We start from the raw sequence: 19,955 nt of genomic DNA, 5'->3' as shown, positions 1-19,955 counted from the left end.
TGTGTGTGTGTGTGTGTGTGTGTGTGTGTGTGTGTGTGTGTGTGTGTTTCCCTTTTACAAGATTTGCTGGGGTGTCATAAAACACAGCTCTGATCATGAGTTTCTGTTAACAACTCTGATTGTGAGTTTCTGTTAAAAAATCTGTTCTGGTTTCCCACTGACTACGGGATAAAGTCCAAATGCCTGGCATTAAAGCCCTTTTATGATCTGACTCCAATCTGTCTTTGCAGCCAGATCTTACCAGCTTCCCCCTGTGTACCCCACAGTGTCCAGCCAAACGAGACTACTGGTCATTCTGGGAATGCATTCGCTCACTCAGAATAGAATACCCTTCCCCTCACCTCTGCTCATTGAAATCTGACCCAGCTTTCAGGATCCGACTCTAAATGCCACCTCCTCCCTGAAATTCTTCTCCTCTCACTTCACCCCCAAGCAGGAATAACCTCTTCCTCCCCTACACTTTATAACTTTACTCCTACTTTTCTTAATAATGTATCTTTCCCTATATTCTTTTACTTGATTAGACTGAAAGCTTCTTGAGGGCAGTTATAATGTCCTCATTCATATCTACACACCCTACAGTGCTTTAAAGAGTTCTTGTAATACTTGGCCCCTGGTAAATGTTTGTTAAATTGAACTGAACTAACTACATGAGGCTGAGGCTTCGGGTTTTTAGGGTTCACCTCTGCCACTGACTTGCTCTAGAAAAGGCCGTTGAAGTCTTCTCTCTGCTAAAATGGGGAGAGGTACCCTTGTGTAGGCCAATATCATCCCGGATTGAAATAAACATATGAAAGCCCTTTGAACACTCTGCAATAACTATATACATTATTATTAATATTTTCAAAATTAAGAAATTCTTATTTGGAAAGGAAAATCATTTATAACTATACTTATGAAATTTATCCTCTCTTACCACCTTCTCTGAAGGCAGAAACATGTATTTGTTTTTAACCTGAGGAAATCTCGTGACCTGGTGAGTTAATTACTGAGCTCAGAGTTGAACTTAGAAATTCTTCCAGGAAACTTTTCTCATCTGACTGTGTTATGCTTGCCTCCTGGCCATCTGTAAAGCCCTGGGAGAAGTTGTCATTAAGGATTTACATATATGTTTTCAGATCGTCTTCCCCATCAACTTCCTGTCATCATCACTATCTTTCATTTTTGTTGTTGTTCAGGTGGAGACAGAAATCCAGCGTGTCTCAGAGGCATATGAGAACCTTGTGAAGTCATCCTCCAAAAGAGAGGCCCTGGAGAAAGCCATGAGAAACAAGCTTGAGGGCGAGATTCGAAGGATGCATGACTTCAACAGGGATCTGAGAGGTGAGGGAATCACTTCTGAAGCATCAGTCAAGATGGTGAAGGGAACAATAAGGTCCTACTGTAAACAACGAGGTCCTACTGTATAGCATAGAGAAGTATATTCAATATCCTGTGATAAACCATATGAAAAAGAATATGAAAAAGAATATATATATATATGTATATATATGTGTGTGTGTGTGTGTGTGTGTGTGTGTATATATATATATATATATATATAATCATTGAATCACTTTGCTATAACCAGAAACTAATACAACATTGTAAATCAACTATACTTCAATTTAAAAAAAAAGGATGGTGAAGGGAAGGGCTAAGCTAAGGAGCACATGGCGAGGCTTCTAGGTCTTGTCCAGCCCACTAGGATAGTCAGCAAATTGCAGAGCATAGACCAGGCTAGGTTTTCGTGACTACAATAGTGTCTGGTCCTAAGCTTTCTTAATCAAAGTGGGATGAACTGATGTGTGAATCAGACAGTATCCCTCCCGGGTCTCCTGGAGCCACTTGGCCTGTCCCCATAGTCTGTATTACCTCTCTTCCTTTCCAGGTTTAAAGATTTTGTAATAACTTTGATGATTTTTTTTCCTGGTGAATGAAAGCTATCATATATTCAGGGATGGATTCCTTGGTTGGAATTTAGAAATCTGCACTAAGGTTTTGTCAGTGAGGAGTGAAAGTAGTAAAGTACTCACCTCCTCCTTCCCCGTCATGGTCTAGTATGGTTTTGGGATCCACATTTGCAAACCTATATCTGTGTCACCCCTTCTTGTGTAACAAGAAGAGACAGGCTTGTTTTGCCCAAGATCACTGTTTAGAGGGCAAATAGCATGTGCTTGGAAGTTTGTCCTTAGGGCCCTGTTGATTGTCTCCAAATTCCACAGAGCGTCTAGAGACGGCCAACAAGCAGCTTGCAGAGAAGGAATATGAGGGGTCAGAAGATACCAGAAAAACCATCTCTCAGCTCTTTGCAAAAAGTAAGTCTGAAAGCTGCAGCAGCAGGTGTTAATATGTGGGTGGGAGTGAGGTGTATGAAAAGGTTACACAGTTCTATTTAGCCTTCTAGAACAGCCAGGGCAGAGTGAATGTCATCTAAGGATTCTTTTTCCTGTTCAAGCATGAAGTTGGGAGATTGTGTTCTTTTCCTTCCGGCCAAGAAGGCTGCTTGCTGCAACATCTAGTCACATCAACATAACTCCTTCTGTATTGAAACAGAGAAGCCCCTTGGAATCCCTGCTTTTTGTCATGCTAGCTGAAAAGGACCTTGATAAACTTGGGGTTCCTTAATATTGAAGGGATTTATCATTGAAGGCTGCATGTGTTGGCTCTGGAAGAGATGGGATTAACATGCAGGATTAATGATTAGTGCTTAGAATACCCAACTTGTACCTGGGGCTCCCTTAAACACCCTGTATTGTATCATATCATTCCATGTTGGGGGATTGCAAGGGTAGCTGGAGGGAGACCGCTGCTAAGGCCTCAACTAGTGACCCTGGTGTGGAGTTGGAGGGTGTGGGGGAGGGCAGAGCTATGTCTTCCTCCTAATAGTGTTTCCTTTGTCTGGAAATACTCCTAGGACCCTGACAATGAATTAATCTTCTTCTTTATCGGGTCCCTAATGGACTCCACCCAGCTAGACAATGCCTCATTCTTTCCAATTGCCACAGTAAAACCAGCAATAAAAACTACACAGTGGATTGAGTCCATAGGGAGAGTGATTTTCGGGGAAAACAGATGATCTACCCTGACTCCTGCAGATGCCCATAGTTGGTATCCCCTACCCCTAGCCTCCACCAGTGTGGTTCCCAGCTGGAGGGCGCTTGGTGGGGACTTGTCAGGCCCCATCTTTGCTGGGCCTCCACATGACCCTTTCAAGTCATTCCATGCGGCTTCCAGTCAGCTTTTACAAGTTGTTTGATCTTCACTTAACAATATCTCCCTCCCTTCCTGGGTTGTTCTCTTGTGCTTTGGCTTTAGAACTGGGGCTTTTTTTTTCTTCCTCATTTCCCTGAGCCTCCTGTTCCTCTGTCAGTATGTCTTAGAGAAAGGAATGTAGTTTTTCTGGTGTCATCAGTGTTTAGTGTAAATTGTTGTGAAGTTGCTTTTGCAGTGTCACAGTTACCTTGGAAGCTACTTCACTGGTGGAGAGGGTGGCAGCCTCCCAGCATAAAACAAAACAGAAAATGTATGGATCCTTGGCCCTGGATCTGCTACTTCACACTTCTCCCTGCATGGAGATGGTATTTCAGGTGTCCTAGGAGTTCTGCTGCTGGTTTATAAAATGTGGTAATTTAGTAGGTCAAATTGTATTCACAGCAGGGTGAAAGACTTTGTCAAATGGTTCTAGAAGGGAAAAGTGGACTCTACCTAGTAGGCAGGGAAGAGGACATGACTTTAATTTCTTTTGCCTTTGGGCGTCAACAGGGTGCCACAGGGTTGGAAGTGTGTCAGGAGCCAAGAAAGCCCTCTTGAAAAGGCCCCCTAGAGAGGCCAGACCAATGCCATCCTAGGAGAAGGCCGTGTGGTACAGTATAAAAAGCTTAGAACAACCTGGCCTTAAGTGTGGGCTCCACTACTTACTCTCCAATTGTGGGACCTGGTACAAGTTACTCAAGCCCTCAGAGGCTGTGTTTTCTCATATGCACGATGGAGAAGAGAATAATACAACACCTGCCGTGTATGGTTGTTCTGAGGATTAATTTAGTACAATACTCGGTATGCAATAAGTATTCAACAAATGTTTATTTCTTCCCAAGGTACATCTGAATAGATATGTAAAGTCAGAGTGGGAAGGAAGGTGAGGCTGTCCTATTAAAGTCTTTCCTACAAACTTATATATCAATGTCTTGAGAGGAAGGGCACTCTACCTCCCAATGAGAATCAAAACCTCTCATTTGAGTTTCTGGTATGAGGTCTGTCCTGGTTAAAAGGGGAGGGACCTAGAAAGGCATGAGGCATAACTACATGTGTCATGGTCATCTGTAGCTACAATGTGATCATGGATTGACCTCAGTTAGAAAATCATGTTAGTGAGTAAAGGTTTTATGCATTTTATGAAATACCATTTTTATATCAATTTAATATACTGTCACGAGGAAACAGTGGGGAAAATTTGTGGAGGCTCAATTGCTCATTGGCCAAGACAAGACTGAGAAATAAAATTGAGGAGACAAGCCTACCTGTTCTTCTGACATATGTGTGTGTGTATGTGTATGTGTGTATATTCTTCTTTGTATAATACCTTCCACAACACTTTTTACATCTACTTTCTCACTGCTTCTGCACAACCACCGTTGTTAAGTGGCTTCTGAATTTATACAGCAAGTTAGTGGTAGAGCCAGTGATAAGAGTCCAGATCTCGGTGTCCTGGTTCTTGTGGCTGTGTGTGAGGACACTAGAGCGTCTAGTAACGGGGATTATTGTCAGTTTTGCTCAGGTAAGGTTTTGAGCTAGCTCTGGAATGGCAGTATTGATATTTCATGTCCTGATAGATAAGGAGAGCCAACGGGAGAAGGAGAAGCTGGAAGCGGAGCTGGCCACTGCCCGTTCTACCAACGAGGACCAAAGGCGACACATTGAAATCCGAGACCAGGCCCTGAGCAACGCCCAGGCCAAGGTGGTAAAGCTGGAGGAAGAGGTATGTGTAGTTTCCTCGGGTAGCATATGAGTCTAAGGGTAGAAGAGCTGGGGAACCAAGGGCACTGGGGGCCCCCCACTTTGGCGAACTGGCAGCTGCATCATCCCCCAACAGGAAGGTTCCATCTGCTACTTCTAGTTATAACTGTGCTGATGTGAGTAGACTTTGATTTGTTTTTTCTTCTCTTCAAGTTCCTTCTTTTTGCTTCAGATTAGAAAGTCACCAAGGTCAAGGATAAATTTTCATTTGCTCATTCATATAATAAGCTAACCACCTGCCTTCCCTAAGTTCTGACTGTGTACCTAGCCCTGCCTTAAATTAAGCCTATGACAGATTTTATATATATATATATATATATATACACTTACATATGTATATGTACACGTGTGTGTATGTATACATACATACACACACACACACACAGACACACACACACACACACTTTTAAGGTACTCCAAGGATGTTGAAATCAGAATGGTCCTTGTCTCCCCATGCTCAGTGGGAAGTTGGTCCTCTCAGGCAAAAAAAATGAATCTTGAGGGCTATGCCTCTTGTTGGATTTATTTTGCAGATTGATTTTTGAATAGAAGCAATCTTGGGGTGCCTGGCACAGGATGGGATCCAAGGACCATTTACAGTTTATGGTAGGCCAAGAGCTCTGCCCTGGCTCTTACTGGCTAGGTTCTGGAATGTAGGTATGTGGTAGGGTGAAGTTCTCAGTTATTTGTGTGCAAGGATGGAGCCTTTCCTTGACAAATGCAAGGGCCCCCAAACTACTAAGCATCTGATTAATATGTATCTGATTACTCTCAATGTAGATGTTACTCAATTGCAACACTAAGCTGTGTTTATATGAAATAGAGGGAACTTTGCTGCTGGCCTGTCATTCATTAATCTTGGATGTCAGTCGTCATTGTATTGGAGTACTACTAGGTCTTAGATGTTTTGCACTTCAGGGAATGGGTATATTCCAGCAAAAAAATGATGCTAAAATGTAACTTGGTAAAGAAAATTTCACATCTCACTGACTTGTCTATTCTAAAATTGGAATTGTTTTAAAAGAAAAAAATAGCCTCCATTATAAGAAGCTGAACTCTTTATAAACTTGAGATTACAAAAAAGTGTTTAGTGACCAAACCTTGAGCATTCTGGCTATTGCAGGTGAGGTATCTTTCCTACTTTCATTCATTGCCTGCTTCCTCTCCCTTAGTAAGAATGTCTAGTTCTTAAAGATCTCCCGACTTACAGATATCCTTTGATTTCTTTTGTGGGTGTTAACACACTTGTTGGAGCTATATTGTGGGCTCATGATTTTCTAGTAGGTGATGCCATCTAACCTATGATGTCCTTTAACCTGAATTGCTTAATTGTTAAACTTCAGGTTGTATAAAGTCAGGCTGATGTTCTGCTTCATCAGTTGTCTAGATCAGAAATACTGCCAAGTTGCTTTATTGAAAATGAGGGATACTTGTACATGCTTGGTGTCCAGGTCTTAAGAGCTTAGCACACCCTTTAGCCAGCCCTTCGCCATACCTCATATATTCCCTTCTTTTCCCTTTTTGCAAGGAAATGACAGAGTAAATTATAGGACAGGGATAAGACTGTATTCTTTTAGAGAAGGGAAAACTGAGAGACCCGCTGAGTAGTTTGCTCGTGGTCACATGGCAAGTCTTGGGCAGAGCCAGGAATAAAACTGGAATCTCATGACTCTTCATTCCCTAGACCCTGCTGCCTGTCTCCCTGTCTGAATCATCCTTTGGTTCCACTCCCAAAAAGAAAATGTGGGCGCCTGTTCAGATTTAGTAACCTCTGCATCTTTTAATTTGAAAAGAAATTGCTTTACCCATTGGACCCCTGTTTTTCAACAGACTATGAGAAGCTTGTCTGGACTGCTTTGAGATTGGGGTATATAAACAGCCCCACTGCCCCTCCTGGAAGGGTGCCCCTCCAGTTGGAGATAAATGGAAACAAAGATTCTGCAACCATCTTGGTTTGCAGTGTCTGAGGGCTCAGTGGTAACTGGTTGTTAATCGTGGAACTAGTATACTTGTACGGAGAGGATCTTAATCTGTAGTTCCCACCGGGCAGCCCTCACTGAAACAGTTGCCTGACATATATTTCTGACTTCAGACTTCTGAGGCTTTTCTGGGAATTTGTTCCAGAGATTTTTAGTCATTTTCCAAGGCCCTGCTCCAAAATATGTAGATTTACAATTTAAAGAAGAAGCTCTAAATATTGGGCTAGGATTGAATGATGGCATCTAGTGGTCAGAGATATCTCACATGAACTCATCAATTATTGTTAATTTTTTAGTCCTCATCCAACCTGTTCTTTTGCATGGAGTCTAGTTGTTGGGAAATTCTGAGTTGCTGTTGCTAAAGGAGGCGGAACCTTTGATGGGGAGAGCAAGCTTCTACCCAGTGGAATCAGAGGCAGAGGCCATGTAATGCCTTCCAGACTCTCAAGCCACCTCTAGCACATATAGGGGCTTTAAACCACATCTCAGGGAAAATCCACAGATTCCTATTTTCCTTTTCATTTTAGTAGCCTATCAGAGCTAAGTCTGCTCCTGGGTGGTATTTGTCCTATCTTCTCCATAATATTCAAAGGAAAACATTCCTTTCCTTTATCTTCAAAGACAGGAATTGATAACTGAAGTTTTGCTTTTTTGCTGTGACTCAACCCCCACTAGGTCTCATTTTTCCTGGGGTAAAATTTTTAAGTACAGAACGTTTAGGAGGTATTTAAGGTGAGTAGGTAGCCCTGGAACTAATCTAGTAAGGTTTCTTCATTGTGATTCCTTCACAAAATTAGTGAGCATTTCTAAATCAATAAGAGTATTCACAAATAGGAAATATATCCCTCTATCTGTTGGAGATGGCTCAAGTCAGGTCATGTTGGAAGGCAGAGGGATATGTCAGATGCCTGCCTATGTCTCATAGAAACAGATAATTTAGTTATGGCTTACAAATGGCACCATGCATTTTCCTTAGAAGTTCTTCTAGGGAAAACCTCTCTAGTCTACTTAGCAAATGAGAATTAGGGGAACTTTTCCAAATTAAGCCTTTATTCTAGGGAGTATTTTCTTAGCCTACTAAGTGCAAGGCCACTCAGGTTTAACTATTTTGCATTGCATCAAGATGGTCAGGTTGACACATATATTGACTCATTATGTTGTACACCAGAAACTCATGTAATGTTACAAGTCATTTATATCTCAATAAAAAAAAAAGATGGTTAGGGAACGGTTATGACTACTTTAATGGTCTGAAGACTCTTGCATATATTTATGTCTTTCTCTTTACAAGGTCCTCATTTAGATACTTTTCCTAAAATCCATTCCATCTTTTTAATCCTATTAAGTCTTTTGCCCATGACACTCAACATTCACTGTGCTCTAAGCTCTATACAGAAATGGTGCCTCAGGCTTACAGAGAACTTTCTCCTGCAATCACAACTTCCTTCCTCTTCCAAGTTCAGCACAGATTCTCTCACAGACCCTGCTCTGCTGACATCGAGGGATACGGTATCTTGCTGAGAAGGGGATAGCACTCTAAAGAGCAGACCTGTTTTTTGGTGATTCACTATAATCCAGGTCTTGCCACCAATCTACAGCTTATGCAGCAGGAAGCTGGCTGGCGTAAATGGTGCCTTTCCATCCCTGCCCTTATCTTTCGGGACACGTAGGTCCTGTTGAAGTGGAGGTTCATTAAACTCCAAGTCAAAAGAATTCTGTGTCCTACAGCAACCATGGTATTCTCCCATTCAAAGAGACCTCCCTCTGCCCCCCACTAATTTGACCTCACTGGAGAGTTTTGACAGATGCCTGGCATATCCACTCACAGGGCTCAAGGCAGCCCAGGCTTCTGGCCGGCTGCTGTCTTATGATGATCCAGAGCCGAGCCACTGCTTGGGTAATTGTTTCAGGGATGGTGGGAAAAAGGCCCTGGCAAGATCAAAGAGGGAAGATGCTGCGGGTGGGCTGCTTACTGAGCAGAGTGCATAGGAAGGGATAGAGCGAAATGTGGGAGGGCTGGCAGAAAGAGCCAGTGAGCCTTGTTCTTTGGCTTTAGGCTAGATTGACAGCCACAGAGATTCAGGGGAAAAAAGGACCCAAGTGTTAACCTTTTCTCAACTGCAATGTCTGGTGCAGACATTTAGACATTGCAGTGAAATCTCTGAGTGGCAGTGCATTTTCCAGAGTCATTTTGCCACTCCTCTCAATTCTCTAAAACTAAATTCATATTGTTTCACCTCATTTCCACCATTATTCTTCATGGTTCATATTTTCTCTTATTTCTAGATCTCTTGCCATTTATTTGATTTGTCTCTTTGGTTTCAGAGATACATCATTTTCTGTTATCACACTTATCCACACAGCACCATAACTAGTCTCCTTCTTTCCCAATATTAGAGGAAGATGTCCTAGGCATAGACATTTATATGTCTAATCCAAAATAATCCTCAAACAGTAGGATTTTGTTGGTATAGGTAAAACTCATACAATTGTTATAATGGATTATAAATGTGATAGAAGATCTGAGGGTATGAATTATGTGTGCATTGAGAGTATTGATAGGAATTCAGATAAAATACATATCTACCCAGGAATCTTCCAGAGTGTTCTGTTGACTTATTTGAAGGGCATTTCATCTAAGGATGACTTTTCCCATATTTATGGCAGCATATTTTCTTTGAAGTAGGTATTGCTCCACTCAGTATAAGAAATTATGTTCCCCACCCCCAATAGAGGTGGAGCTACTTCTCAAAGCTTGATTTTCTCAGTTTTTCCTATGATTTTGGCTTTTGAAATTCCCAAATTGAAAGTCTTGTGTATTTTTCTTTAGCCTCCTTAAGAGAATGAACTCCATTCCCTTGGTAGCAAGTTTCTAGGCGTGTTTTTTTTTTTTTTTTACTCTTCAATTCTTTTAATATCTACCAGTAGACCACAGCTTCTTGGCAGTGGACACAGGCAACTTGCTAATACCAGGGTAGTGTTACCAAATTGCTTCAGAGGGAACTCTTACTTGGAGCCGTGGGCTCCTGGGCAAGGCTAAATAAGATCAAATGGAAATCACTGAAGGCTCATGGAGTAACATATAACTTAGTTGTATGAAGGAGAGGAGCAAAGAAAGTACACTTCAGTTGTGACATTTGTGACACCATAAGTGTTTGGAGTTCTGGGTGATAGAAGGGAAGATGAAAACCAGACATAATGAAGGATGGCCTCTGTGACACTGGACTTAGTTCTGTATTATTGGTCTCAATGTCCTTTAGTCATCAGAGTGTGTGTATATGTTGGTGTTCATGTACCTAATAATAGTAGCCCACCCCCTCTATCCATATTATATATTTTTATTATTTATTAAGACTTTACTTTTTTAGGGCAGTTTTATGTTCACAGCAAAATTGAGGGACAGGTACAGAGACTTCCCCATATACTCATTGCTGCCACATATGCACAGCCTCCCCTGTTATCACCTTCCCCCACCAGAGGGGTACATTTGTTACAGCTGATGAACCTACACTGACACATAATCACCCGAAGTCCATAGTGTACATTAGGGTTCACTCTTGGTAGTATACATTCTGTGGGTTTGGTAAATGTATGTAATTATATGTATACATCATTATGGTATCATACAGAATATTTTCACTGTGCTAAAAATCCTCTGTGTTCTGCCTATTCACTCCTACCATGTATTTTTAACCTTTCAAAAATATTTCCAAATACTTACTACATCCCCACTATGAAGCTTGGAAGTTTCAGTAGAGTAGGAAATTAAAGTGCAGACAGTTTATACAGTTAGTAATACATCTGGAAGAAAACCCAGATCTCTTAATTCCAAAATATCCCATACTATGCTTTGTCCACCAGTGAATAAATGGAGAAGGTCGATGATTAAATCACTTCCTTACAAATGGCTGAGACAAATGGGTAGCTTTAGGGGCCCTAGAGGTAATTTTGTGTATAGCCATCCTTGAAAAAATAAATTTGAAAGACATCTGCAGTTGTTGGAAGGAGGGAAGAGATGCCATCACGTGGTATTCATTTGCAGGGATCAGATTTTCCTGAGTCAGAAGGGGGTTAAGAGATCTGCCAAATGCTTGGGAATGGGTTCAAATTATTGCAGAAGTGCAATGGAAAAACATGATTGATTGAGCTCAAGAGTATTTGCTCTATTCTTCAATAGGTTGCCTTCCTGCTGTTCTTCCTCCCAATTTTATGACTCCCCTTTAAAAACGTATCTCTTAATAGGAATGATCTGAAACCCTTATCTTGACTTTCCAAGCAAAGTGAATACATTTATGAATGTGTGTGTTTATTATTTTTATATTTTCACTGTTACAGCTAAGCTATGCTCATTCTTGTTTTTGTATTTGACAGTTATTTAATATTAACTGGTCACCAAGAGTGTAGTGAAAAATGAACTAGATCTAGAACCTAAGAGAGATATGAAGGAAAATAGAGGGCCCTATCCTTAAGTGGCTTATGGGGTACTGCCCTTCAATGGGGCACAGACTGTCTTGCCTCCCATTGCATCACTACTGCTCTCAGATGTAGAATAGGGCCTGATGTGTGATAAACATTTAGTAAATATCTGTTGAATGAATGAATCCACACTTGAACAAAATCTTATAAAATGACTGCTAATAGAGTGCACGTTCTAAGAGGCTCTAGGGAAAAGCAGCGATCAGGGTCAGGTAAGATTATTCAGGAAGAACTCCTTGAGAGTTTACTGATATGGTGAGGAAGGATGAAGAAATGATCAGACTAATACAAAGGTTGATCATTTGCATAGTAGGCCTGGTAGAATTGTAAGGCAGTAGGAGCCTAGAACATTGACAAAGGCATTTCTAAGAGGCATATCTAGGATGGACAGGGGACAATGAGACAGTAGATCGGGGGGTGAATTGAAAAATACCAAGTGGTTTAAAATATGGATGAGAAAGAATAGCTGTGGTCTAAAGAAGTGAGAGAGGAGGTGTAAAGTTGCCTTCGATATGTAGTAGGTACCTAATCAATAGTAGTTCAATGGATGTGCTAGCAGTAGATTGCTTTTGTTCTTAAATAAGGCAGTGCCATAATGTTCTACTTGAGCAAGTCTGTTATAGCAATTGTATGTCAGATGGACTGATTGTGCGTGTGTGTATGTGTGTGTGTATTCATCTGTGCATATGTGCTTGTGTGTAGATGGGAGAGGGCAACAAAGTAAGAAGATCTATTAAGTTATTATTCTAATCATTTAGTTGTGAAATAAGGACTTAAACTATGTAGGCTATGAAAATATAAGGAAATGAAAGAATATGAGAGATGTTATTTAAAATTAAGATATAGTGACAGATTGGATATGGTGGTCAAAGGAAAGAGGGAAGAAAGGACAATAATTCCAAGATTTGGAGACTGGAAAAACAGGATAAATTATTATAATGGCTGAACTATTGAAGGGATATCAGTTTGGATAAAGATGAAAGCACATTGGGGCACATTGTTTCAGAGTGAGAAATCTTGCCCTCAGCTAGGGGTCTGTGACTAAAGAGAGTAATAATAACATTAAAATATGAATGTAAGCAGTTATGAGAATTGTGGCATGAAGGAAATCTCCAGTAGTGCTGAAGTGGAGAGCAAGGTTTCTCAACCTCAGCATTATTGACATTTGGGGCCAGATAATTCTTTGGTGATAGTGATGGAGGAGGCTGTCCTGTGCATGGTGGGGTGTTGAGCAGTATCCTTGGCTTCCAGTCACAAGATACCAATAGCAACCTACCCCCAGATGTAACAACCAAAAACGTCTCCACACATTGCTAAATGTTCCCTGGGGATAAAATCACCCCCAGTTAAGAACCATCAGTATAGAGGTAAAAGAGTAAACTACCATAGATTGGACCTTTGGGGTATAGCAGGAGATGGGGATGAAATTGGAAGGGAAGGTGGGTCTAAAAGATCAAGACAGAAAGTAAGAATGGTTTAAGGAACCATGTTAGGAGAACACAGGTTTAGGGAAGCTAGGGAAGGGGGGTTTTGACAGGTTTTTGAAAATTGGCATTTGGTAAGAAAATTTAAATGGATGGAATGAGTTCCCCCATTCACTGAGTATCTAGAGGGAACTCGGTTCTGGCTTCTTCTAGAGATCTGTGGGTACTTGTCTCTACACCAGAACCACTACCTTGGCTTTAGAAACTTTTCAAGTGAACTTTCACTTCCTTGAACACTAAAGGCATAGAAAAATAAATCATCTAGGATCCTATGGAGAGTACACACCTTATGTGATCTGTCTCTTACATGTACATACACACAAACGAAGGCAGGACTTTTATGGGGTTTTTTTTACCTCCAAGAATATGCCTATACAGATTTCTAGGATCCCATTTTGTCCAGTCCCCTTAGTTACTGGTCAGTGTTGAAGATGAAAAGGGGAAGCTTAGATTCATAAAATATTTGTGAATTGAAAGACTATTAGATAGACATCTGTCTATCCTACTGTTGCTGGTTTTTTGTTGCTTTTTTTAAACTTCTTAAAACCTAGTGGGCAAGGCGTTCCTAAGAGAGAGAATGCCATATCCAAAGGCAATGAGGGCTAAAATACAAGGGGATCCTCGGGAACCTAAAGTTATTTAACCATGCTGAAGTGTCAAGTGTGAAAAGATGATGGAGTGAGGTAAGATGGGAAGCCCATTCTTTAGGGCAAAAAGACAAAGCACAAGAACATATATACAGTAGACCCTTGAACAACACTGGTTTGAACTGTGTGAATCCACTTATATGCAGACATTTTCAGTAGTAAATACTATAGTACTACACAATCTGCCATTGATTGAATCCCTGGATATGGAACTGTGGATATGGAGGAACCGCATATATGGAGGGCTGACTATAAAGTTATACATGGATTTTCGACTGCAGGGAGGGTCAGCACCCCTAACCCCCATGCTGTTCAAGGGTCAACTGGATATTCATATGTATCTTCAAAGATGTAACAGTCTTTTTTTTGAAATTTTTATGTAGAACCCTCATTGTAAAACACATAAAAGTGGAGCCACTTGATACAACTCACCCATTGTAGTGGCTTCTGAAGCACTCCTTAGAACACTAGGACTGTGGAACACAGTTTGAAAATCACTCCAAGGGCTGGCACCTTATTTATAAAGGACCAGATAGTACATATTTTCAGTTTTGTGGACCGTAGAGTTTCTTTTGCAACTGCAACTGCTCAACTCTGCCATTATGGCAGGGAGGCAGCCCTAACCAATAGGTAAATGAATGGGCATGGCTGGATTTGGCCCACTGCTGACCATTTTGGTTTGCTGACCCCCCAAAACCCCCATCATTTTTTTTTAACAAATGGGGACTCTGAGGCTGAGAACAGGGAAGCAAATTACTATTAAAAACAGAGCTAAGACAAGAACCCAAGTCTCCTGATTGCCACCTTGTTCCTTTACCTTTCAATTTGCTGTCAAATAGAAATTCCTGGTGTGTGTGTGTGTGTGTGTGTGTGTGTGTGTGTGTGTGCGCGCGCACATGCGTGTGTGGCAGGGAATGAGCTCTGCCTAAGTGTCTTTAGTTAAACAGTACCTTTGACTATAGGTAAAGTATCTCTCACAAAGTGGAGGTGCCCTCTAAATCGTGTCATTTTGAGAGAATATGGTGTCCTTGCAGCTACTCAGTACTCTCTTCTAATTGTATCTCCAATGAAAGGCCTTGCCCTATAAAGATATCTGAAGCTCGGGGCTTCCCTGGTGGCACAGTGGTTGAGAGTCCGCCTGCCGATGCAGGGGACACAGGTTCGTGCCCCAGTCCGGGAAGATCCCATATGCCGCGGAGCAGCTGGGCCCGTGAGCCATGGCCGCTGAGCCTGAACATCCGGAGCCTGTGCTCCGCAACGGGAGAGGCCACAACAGTGAGAAGCCCGTGTACCGCAAAAAAAAAACAAAACAAAAACAAAAAAAAGATATCTGAAGCTCTGTTGCATGAAGGGTTTGAGGCCTAGTGTTATATGTCTTCCTGGGGAAAAATAGCTGTGTTTTTAATGTCTTAATTGATGTGTTAATTAGAGTTATTGAGATAATGAGAACCATGTCAAGGCTATCTGGAATGAATGTTCAATGTTGAGAGGACTAGAGTATGTGTGACTTGGGATTAACTTTTTCTTTAAAAAAGAAAACTCTGTGCACTTTTTGTGCCGGACACTCTACTAAGCACTTCATTTGTTATATCATTTGCTCCTTTTAGAGGTATATCAAATTATCATCATCTCTATGTTATGTATGAATGAGTAAAGGGAAGTTCAGGGAGATTAAGTAGCTTTCCTCAGGTTGCATACCTAGTAAGTGGGGAGCCAACATTTGGACTGGGGTAGCCTGAGGCCAGAGCTCATGACCTTAACAATTTTACTGTATGGCCTCTCTCTTTACCTAGAAGGAACCATTGACATTTCTGATGGCATTGAAAGGTGAAGTTGGGGATCTAGGATGTCTTAATTACTGAGCTAACATTTGAGGAACTTAGCACAGGAGATAAGTTTATAGAAGAGAGGCAGAAAAGGGGATTTACCATAATGAAGGAAAAAGTGAAGCATATAAAGTTCAGGATAGTACAGGTGTTAATAAGCCGCATAGACCTTTGTTCCTTTCTATGTATAGACGAGATCTAGAAAACATAGAATATGTAACTTAGAAGATAGCCTACTTTGTGGATTGCATCTTTATAGGGTCTCGCACTGGTAGCTTCCAACAGTTGTCCTTTTGTACCCTAAATTACCTAGGTATTAAGCATTTACTAGGTGATCTTGGTGTTTATGGCTGAGCTGCACTTTTTCTTGGTCCTGTATATGGTTATTGTGATTCATAATTGGACATAAAGTTAAGAGATTTGTTAGGGAAGATGTAAAAGTTTCCCTCAGAGAAAACTATGATAGGCAAAGTGTTTGGTGAATTTTTAAATTATCTGGAAAAATTCCTGGGGATTTGGATATTATGTTGTAAAATTTTCTCTCTTATTAAAATAGTTATTTTGGGGACTTGAATGTCCGTGACTCTTGGTTTTAATATCTGCAAATGTCCTTGATTTTCCATACTACTAGATTGTTATTTGGATCTGCTGACATAATAGATTGGCACTTTGCACAATAAAAAAAAAGATATGTGAAAAAAAAGGAAGTAGAAGAATTATGCCAACAATAGAGGTCCTGGTACCTTGTGGAAAATCATCCCAGTGGCAAAGCATGATGGGATTTTCCTTGGCCTGGTTTGTGGAAGTTGTCTGACTTGTGTGACTATCTTCAGCCAACTCAGAAAACTCTCTGGGCCTTTATTGCTTTTCCCTTCCAGACAGTTGGCTCAGTGACTTCCACTGCTGGGGATTCCTTAGCTAAGACATTGAGGATTCCTTTCTCAAGAAAGGCAGGGCATAGAGAAATACACCTAGTCCTGACTGCTTATTTTTCAGTTCTCTGAGCTTATGTTGCAGTACTTTACCATCAAGGCAAGAACTGCATACTATCTAACTTTAATTGCCTTTAAGTATAACTCCTGTAAGCCTCAGTAATTATAGTTAACACTGTCTGCATTAACATTGCACTGCTCCCCTAGGGTTTTCAGAGCGATTCACAAATACGTGCATTCAACTTTAAATAGCTCATCAGGATTATAGAACCCAAAAGGCAAAGGATAGAGGATATTTCCTGCTCTCCAATTATTCAAAGCTTAGCAAATAGGAAGGCAGAGGCATCCATGGCCTAAAGGTCTTGATTGCCCTAGTCAGTGTTATTACAAATAGTCGCATTTCCCAGGAAAGAAAGGTTTAAGCTTATTGAGAGGATGAGAATGGCAATTTTTGTTTCTTTTATTAACTAGGGAAAGGTCTAATGGATAAAAACATTTAGACTTATAACTCACCTCAACTGGTTTACAAGGCTAGATTGAACTAGGCCTTGGAATGAAAGGAAATGTCAAGAAGTGTAGCACGAATTTTTTAAGTTTTCCCAGTCACCTAGGCAAGGCATAATGCAAGTCTGGTAGGAAAATATAAGTTTTCTTCCACCTAGAGAAAGTTCAGCAATTCTAATTTGGAGAGAGAGCAGTTATAAGACAAGGAGAGTTTCCCCATTAGCACATGCTATTGCTGTCTGAGTGGACATTCTAGAGAGCAGTGATTTGGACCCATTACCACGAAGGTCTTACCTGGTTTCTGCAATGAGGGTGTCAGGTTGGTTCTGCTGGTCTGGCCCCAGCTAAATGGATGTGGGCAGTGCTGGTAAAGTGGGTAACCTCTTACATTGCAACTGTCTATCTAGGTATCTCAAGGGCTTGAGAATTTGTTGGAAAGTTAGAGTTGAGCTGAATTCTTGAATTTCCTTTGGACCATGTTATCAATTATATTTTCACATTTAAATCTTAATAATGAGAGTATCCCTAACCGCAGGTTTCACGAAAATAATAATAACAGATGTGACCAGCTTGGAAGAATTTCTACTTTAGAAAGAGTCCATGCGTTGATTTTATTAGCAAGAGAGGCACCCGCACAAGTATTATAGGTATGAAGAAGCACCATCTGCTCATTCCTAACAATTTGGGAAGGCTGCACTTTCCCCTATCTTCTTAGGTGTTGAGGGTATGTATGCCTTCTTTAAAAAGCTCTGAAATTCTCTTCATTCCTTCATTTCAACGGAGTCGGGGATTTACCATGATGGGATTTGCCTTGGAAGTTACAAGGGTACAAAGAACTCAAACTCTTAGTCCCAACCTGCTTCTACCTTTGTTTTTGGTTATGGTTCATAAGCTTGCAAAGAGGAAGAATCATATTTGATCTCATTTAGTCTTAGATTTGATTCATTACTTTGCATCTTTAGATATCTTTAAAGGTCCCAGAGTGATAGTTGAGAGATTACGGTCCAATGTTATCAACTCAGGCTCATGAGTGAGGCAGAAATCACAAGTGACCTGTGTTCTTTTAATAAGAACTGGGGGTGGGGGCAGTGCTGGTCAATAAAGAAACTAAAGATGAACCATTGCATGGCAGCTTCACTGTTTTTTTTTTTTTTTTTGGCTACACCGCGTCTTAGTTGCAGCATGCGGGATCTTCATTGCGGCACGCGGGATCATTAGTTGCGGCGTGAGGGATCTAGTTCCCTGACCGGGTATCGAACCCGTGTCCCCCGCATTGGGAGCGCAGAGTCTTAACCACTGGACCACCAGGGAAGTCCCAGCAGCTTCACTTTTGAGGAGCAGAAACATTCCAGGAGAGCAGTGATGATTACATTGAGTAATTACCAGGACTGTAGAGTTCAGAAAGACAATTCTGGCCTCCCTCTGCGTGCAGCAGTTGACCACCCTTTTTCTCTCACTTGGAGAGGAGACAGCTATATAAAGTGGGTAGGCTTCCTTTCCATTCCGAATTAAACTGTTCTCCCTGGAGAGCCCCCCTTTTATTTTTTTAGCATTCCCCTACTATAATGACCAAAGTAAGATATACCCTCTCCCAGAATATTACAGTTTATAGAGTGAAGAAGAGCAGAGGTGAGGACATCCATAAATGGGAATCTTAAGAGCTTGCCATCTAAGACAGACTCTACTGATAGAAATAGACTTGGGGAAAACATAGAGATGGGGAAGGAGGGAGAGATGAAAAAGGAGCTCCTAATTCCTATCCCTTGAGACATTATCTGTATGGTAAATACAAGGCAGCCCGATACTCATGAAGGACCTTCTTGCCATTCATGCTTTTCTGGAGCTGGACAGGAAGAGATCTAAACACAAGGCTGGATTTGGGGGCTGTATAACTGACCCTGTTGTTCTCTTTCCTTCTATCTTGTAATTCTCCCAACCTGGATTTTCAGCTGAAAAAGAAGCAAGTGTACGTAGATAAGGTGGAAAAGATGCAGCAAGCTCTTGTACAGCTCCAGGCAGCGTGTGAAAAACGAGAGCAGCTGGAGCACCGTCTCCGGACACGACTGGAGAGAGAACTGGAATCCCTCCGAATCCAGCAGGTATAGAGAACTTCAGGAAAATGAGATTGCTCCTGATTGCTTATTTGTCAGATAATGTCTGACATGAGAATCCAAAAACACACTCTTACTCATCTTCAGGTTTTTTGCCCCAACTGATCTTACTCCAGAGCACCTCCCAATTGTAAAGATGAAGTTGGCTTCCTTAGCTTCCTATCGCAGCAAAATCCTTAATGCCTATTATCTTGCACTTTTTGTTTTCATATGAACCCCAGAAACAGTAGGCCCTATAAGAAGTGAAGACACTATACAGATAGACTCCTGGACGTTTTAGGATTGGAAATGGTCTTTAGAATCATTTGGCCATACATCACCTCATTTTTAGATGAGAGAAAATCAAGACCCAGGAAAGGTGGCATGACTCCCTTAAGGTCACACAACAAGTTTAGGGGCAAGGCAGAGACCAAATCCTAGATTTTTAATTTCCGTTTCTATGGAGAACCATGCTGGCTGGCAGGGCTAGTGATTTTTAAACCATTGATCCACTTTCTGAGCAGCACGACCATTTGACATGGCAGGCTCCTTTCGTGATCGAGAGTCTCATACTCAAGCCCGAGGTAGAAAGTCCTATGAATTCCCCTTGCTTCTGAATCGGAATCCAAACTGAAGTGGCTTGGGCAGTAATCCTTTCCAAAAATAAGGGCTCTTCAAATGGGACTCAGCCACTGTGGTCCTAACTCATTAACATCTGGGGTCTCGGCATCTCCTCCAACAGCGCCAGGGCAACTCTCAGCCCACCAATGTTTCAGAATACAATGCCGCTGCACTGATGGAGCTCCTTCGTGAGAAGGAGGAGAGGATCCTGGCCCTGGAAGCTGACATGACTAAGTGGGAGCAGAAGTATTTAGAGGAGAATGTGATGAGACATTTTGCTCTGGACGCTGCGGCCACTGTAGCTGCTCAGAGGTAAGTAGCTGGCTGGTAGAGTCCCTGAATGAAGGGCAGGGGTGGTGTGGAGAACAGAAAAGTGACTGATAAATAGACTTTCCAGTGTT

General features: G+C 41.4%; 1 protein-coding gene across 2 annotated transcripts in view; it reads left to right on the top strand.

The window, feature by feature from the left end:
* The window catches only part of AMOT (angiomotin), a 60,507-nt gene that overhangs the window by 28,292 nt on the left and 12,260 nt on the right, over positions 1-19,955 (top strand). For both annotated transcript variants that reach the window (XM_029241476.1, XM_029241477.1), the window contains 5 exons: positions 1,179-1,323; positions 2,205-2,297; positions 4,812-4,957; positions 18,793-18,942; positions 19,676-19,866. In XM_029241476.1, the coding sequence (XP_029097309.1) occupies positions 1,179-1,323; positions 2,205-2,297; positions 4,812-4,957; positions 18,793-18,942; positions 19,676-19,866 (725 nt within the window). The remainder of the gene's footprint in view (positions 1-1,178; positions 1,324-2,204; positions 2,298-4,811; positions 4,958-18,792; positions 18,943-19,675; positions 19,867-19,955) is intronic.

This window comes from Monodon monoceros, unplaced genomic scaffold (genome assembly GCF_005190385.1).
Source record: "Monodon monoceros isolate NGI ecotype Baffin Bay Population unplaced genomic scaffold, NGI_Narwhal_1 Super_Scaffold_22, whole genome shotgun sequence".
NCBI classification, from domain to species: domain Eukaryota; kingdom Metazoa; phylum Chordata; class Mammalia; order Artiodactyla; family Monodontidae; genus Monodon; species Monodon monoceros.
This window is presented reverse-complemented; position numbering and strand designations above follow the sequence as displayed.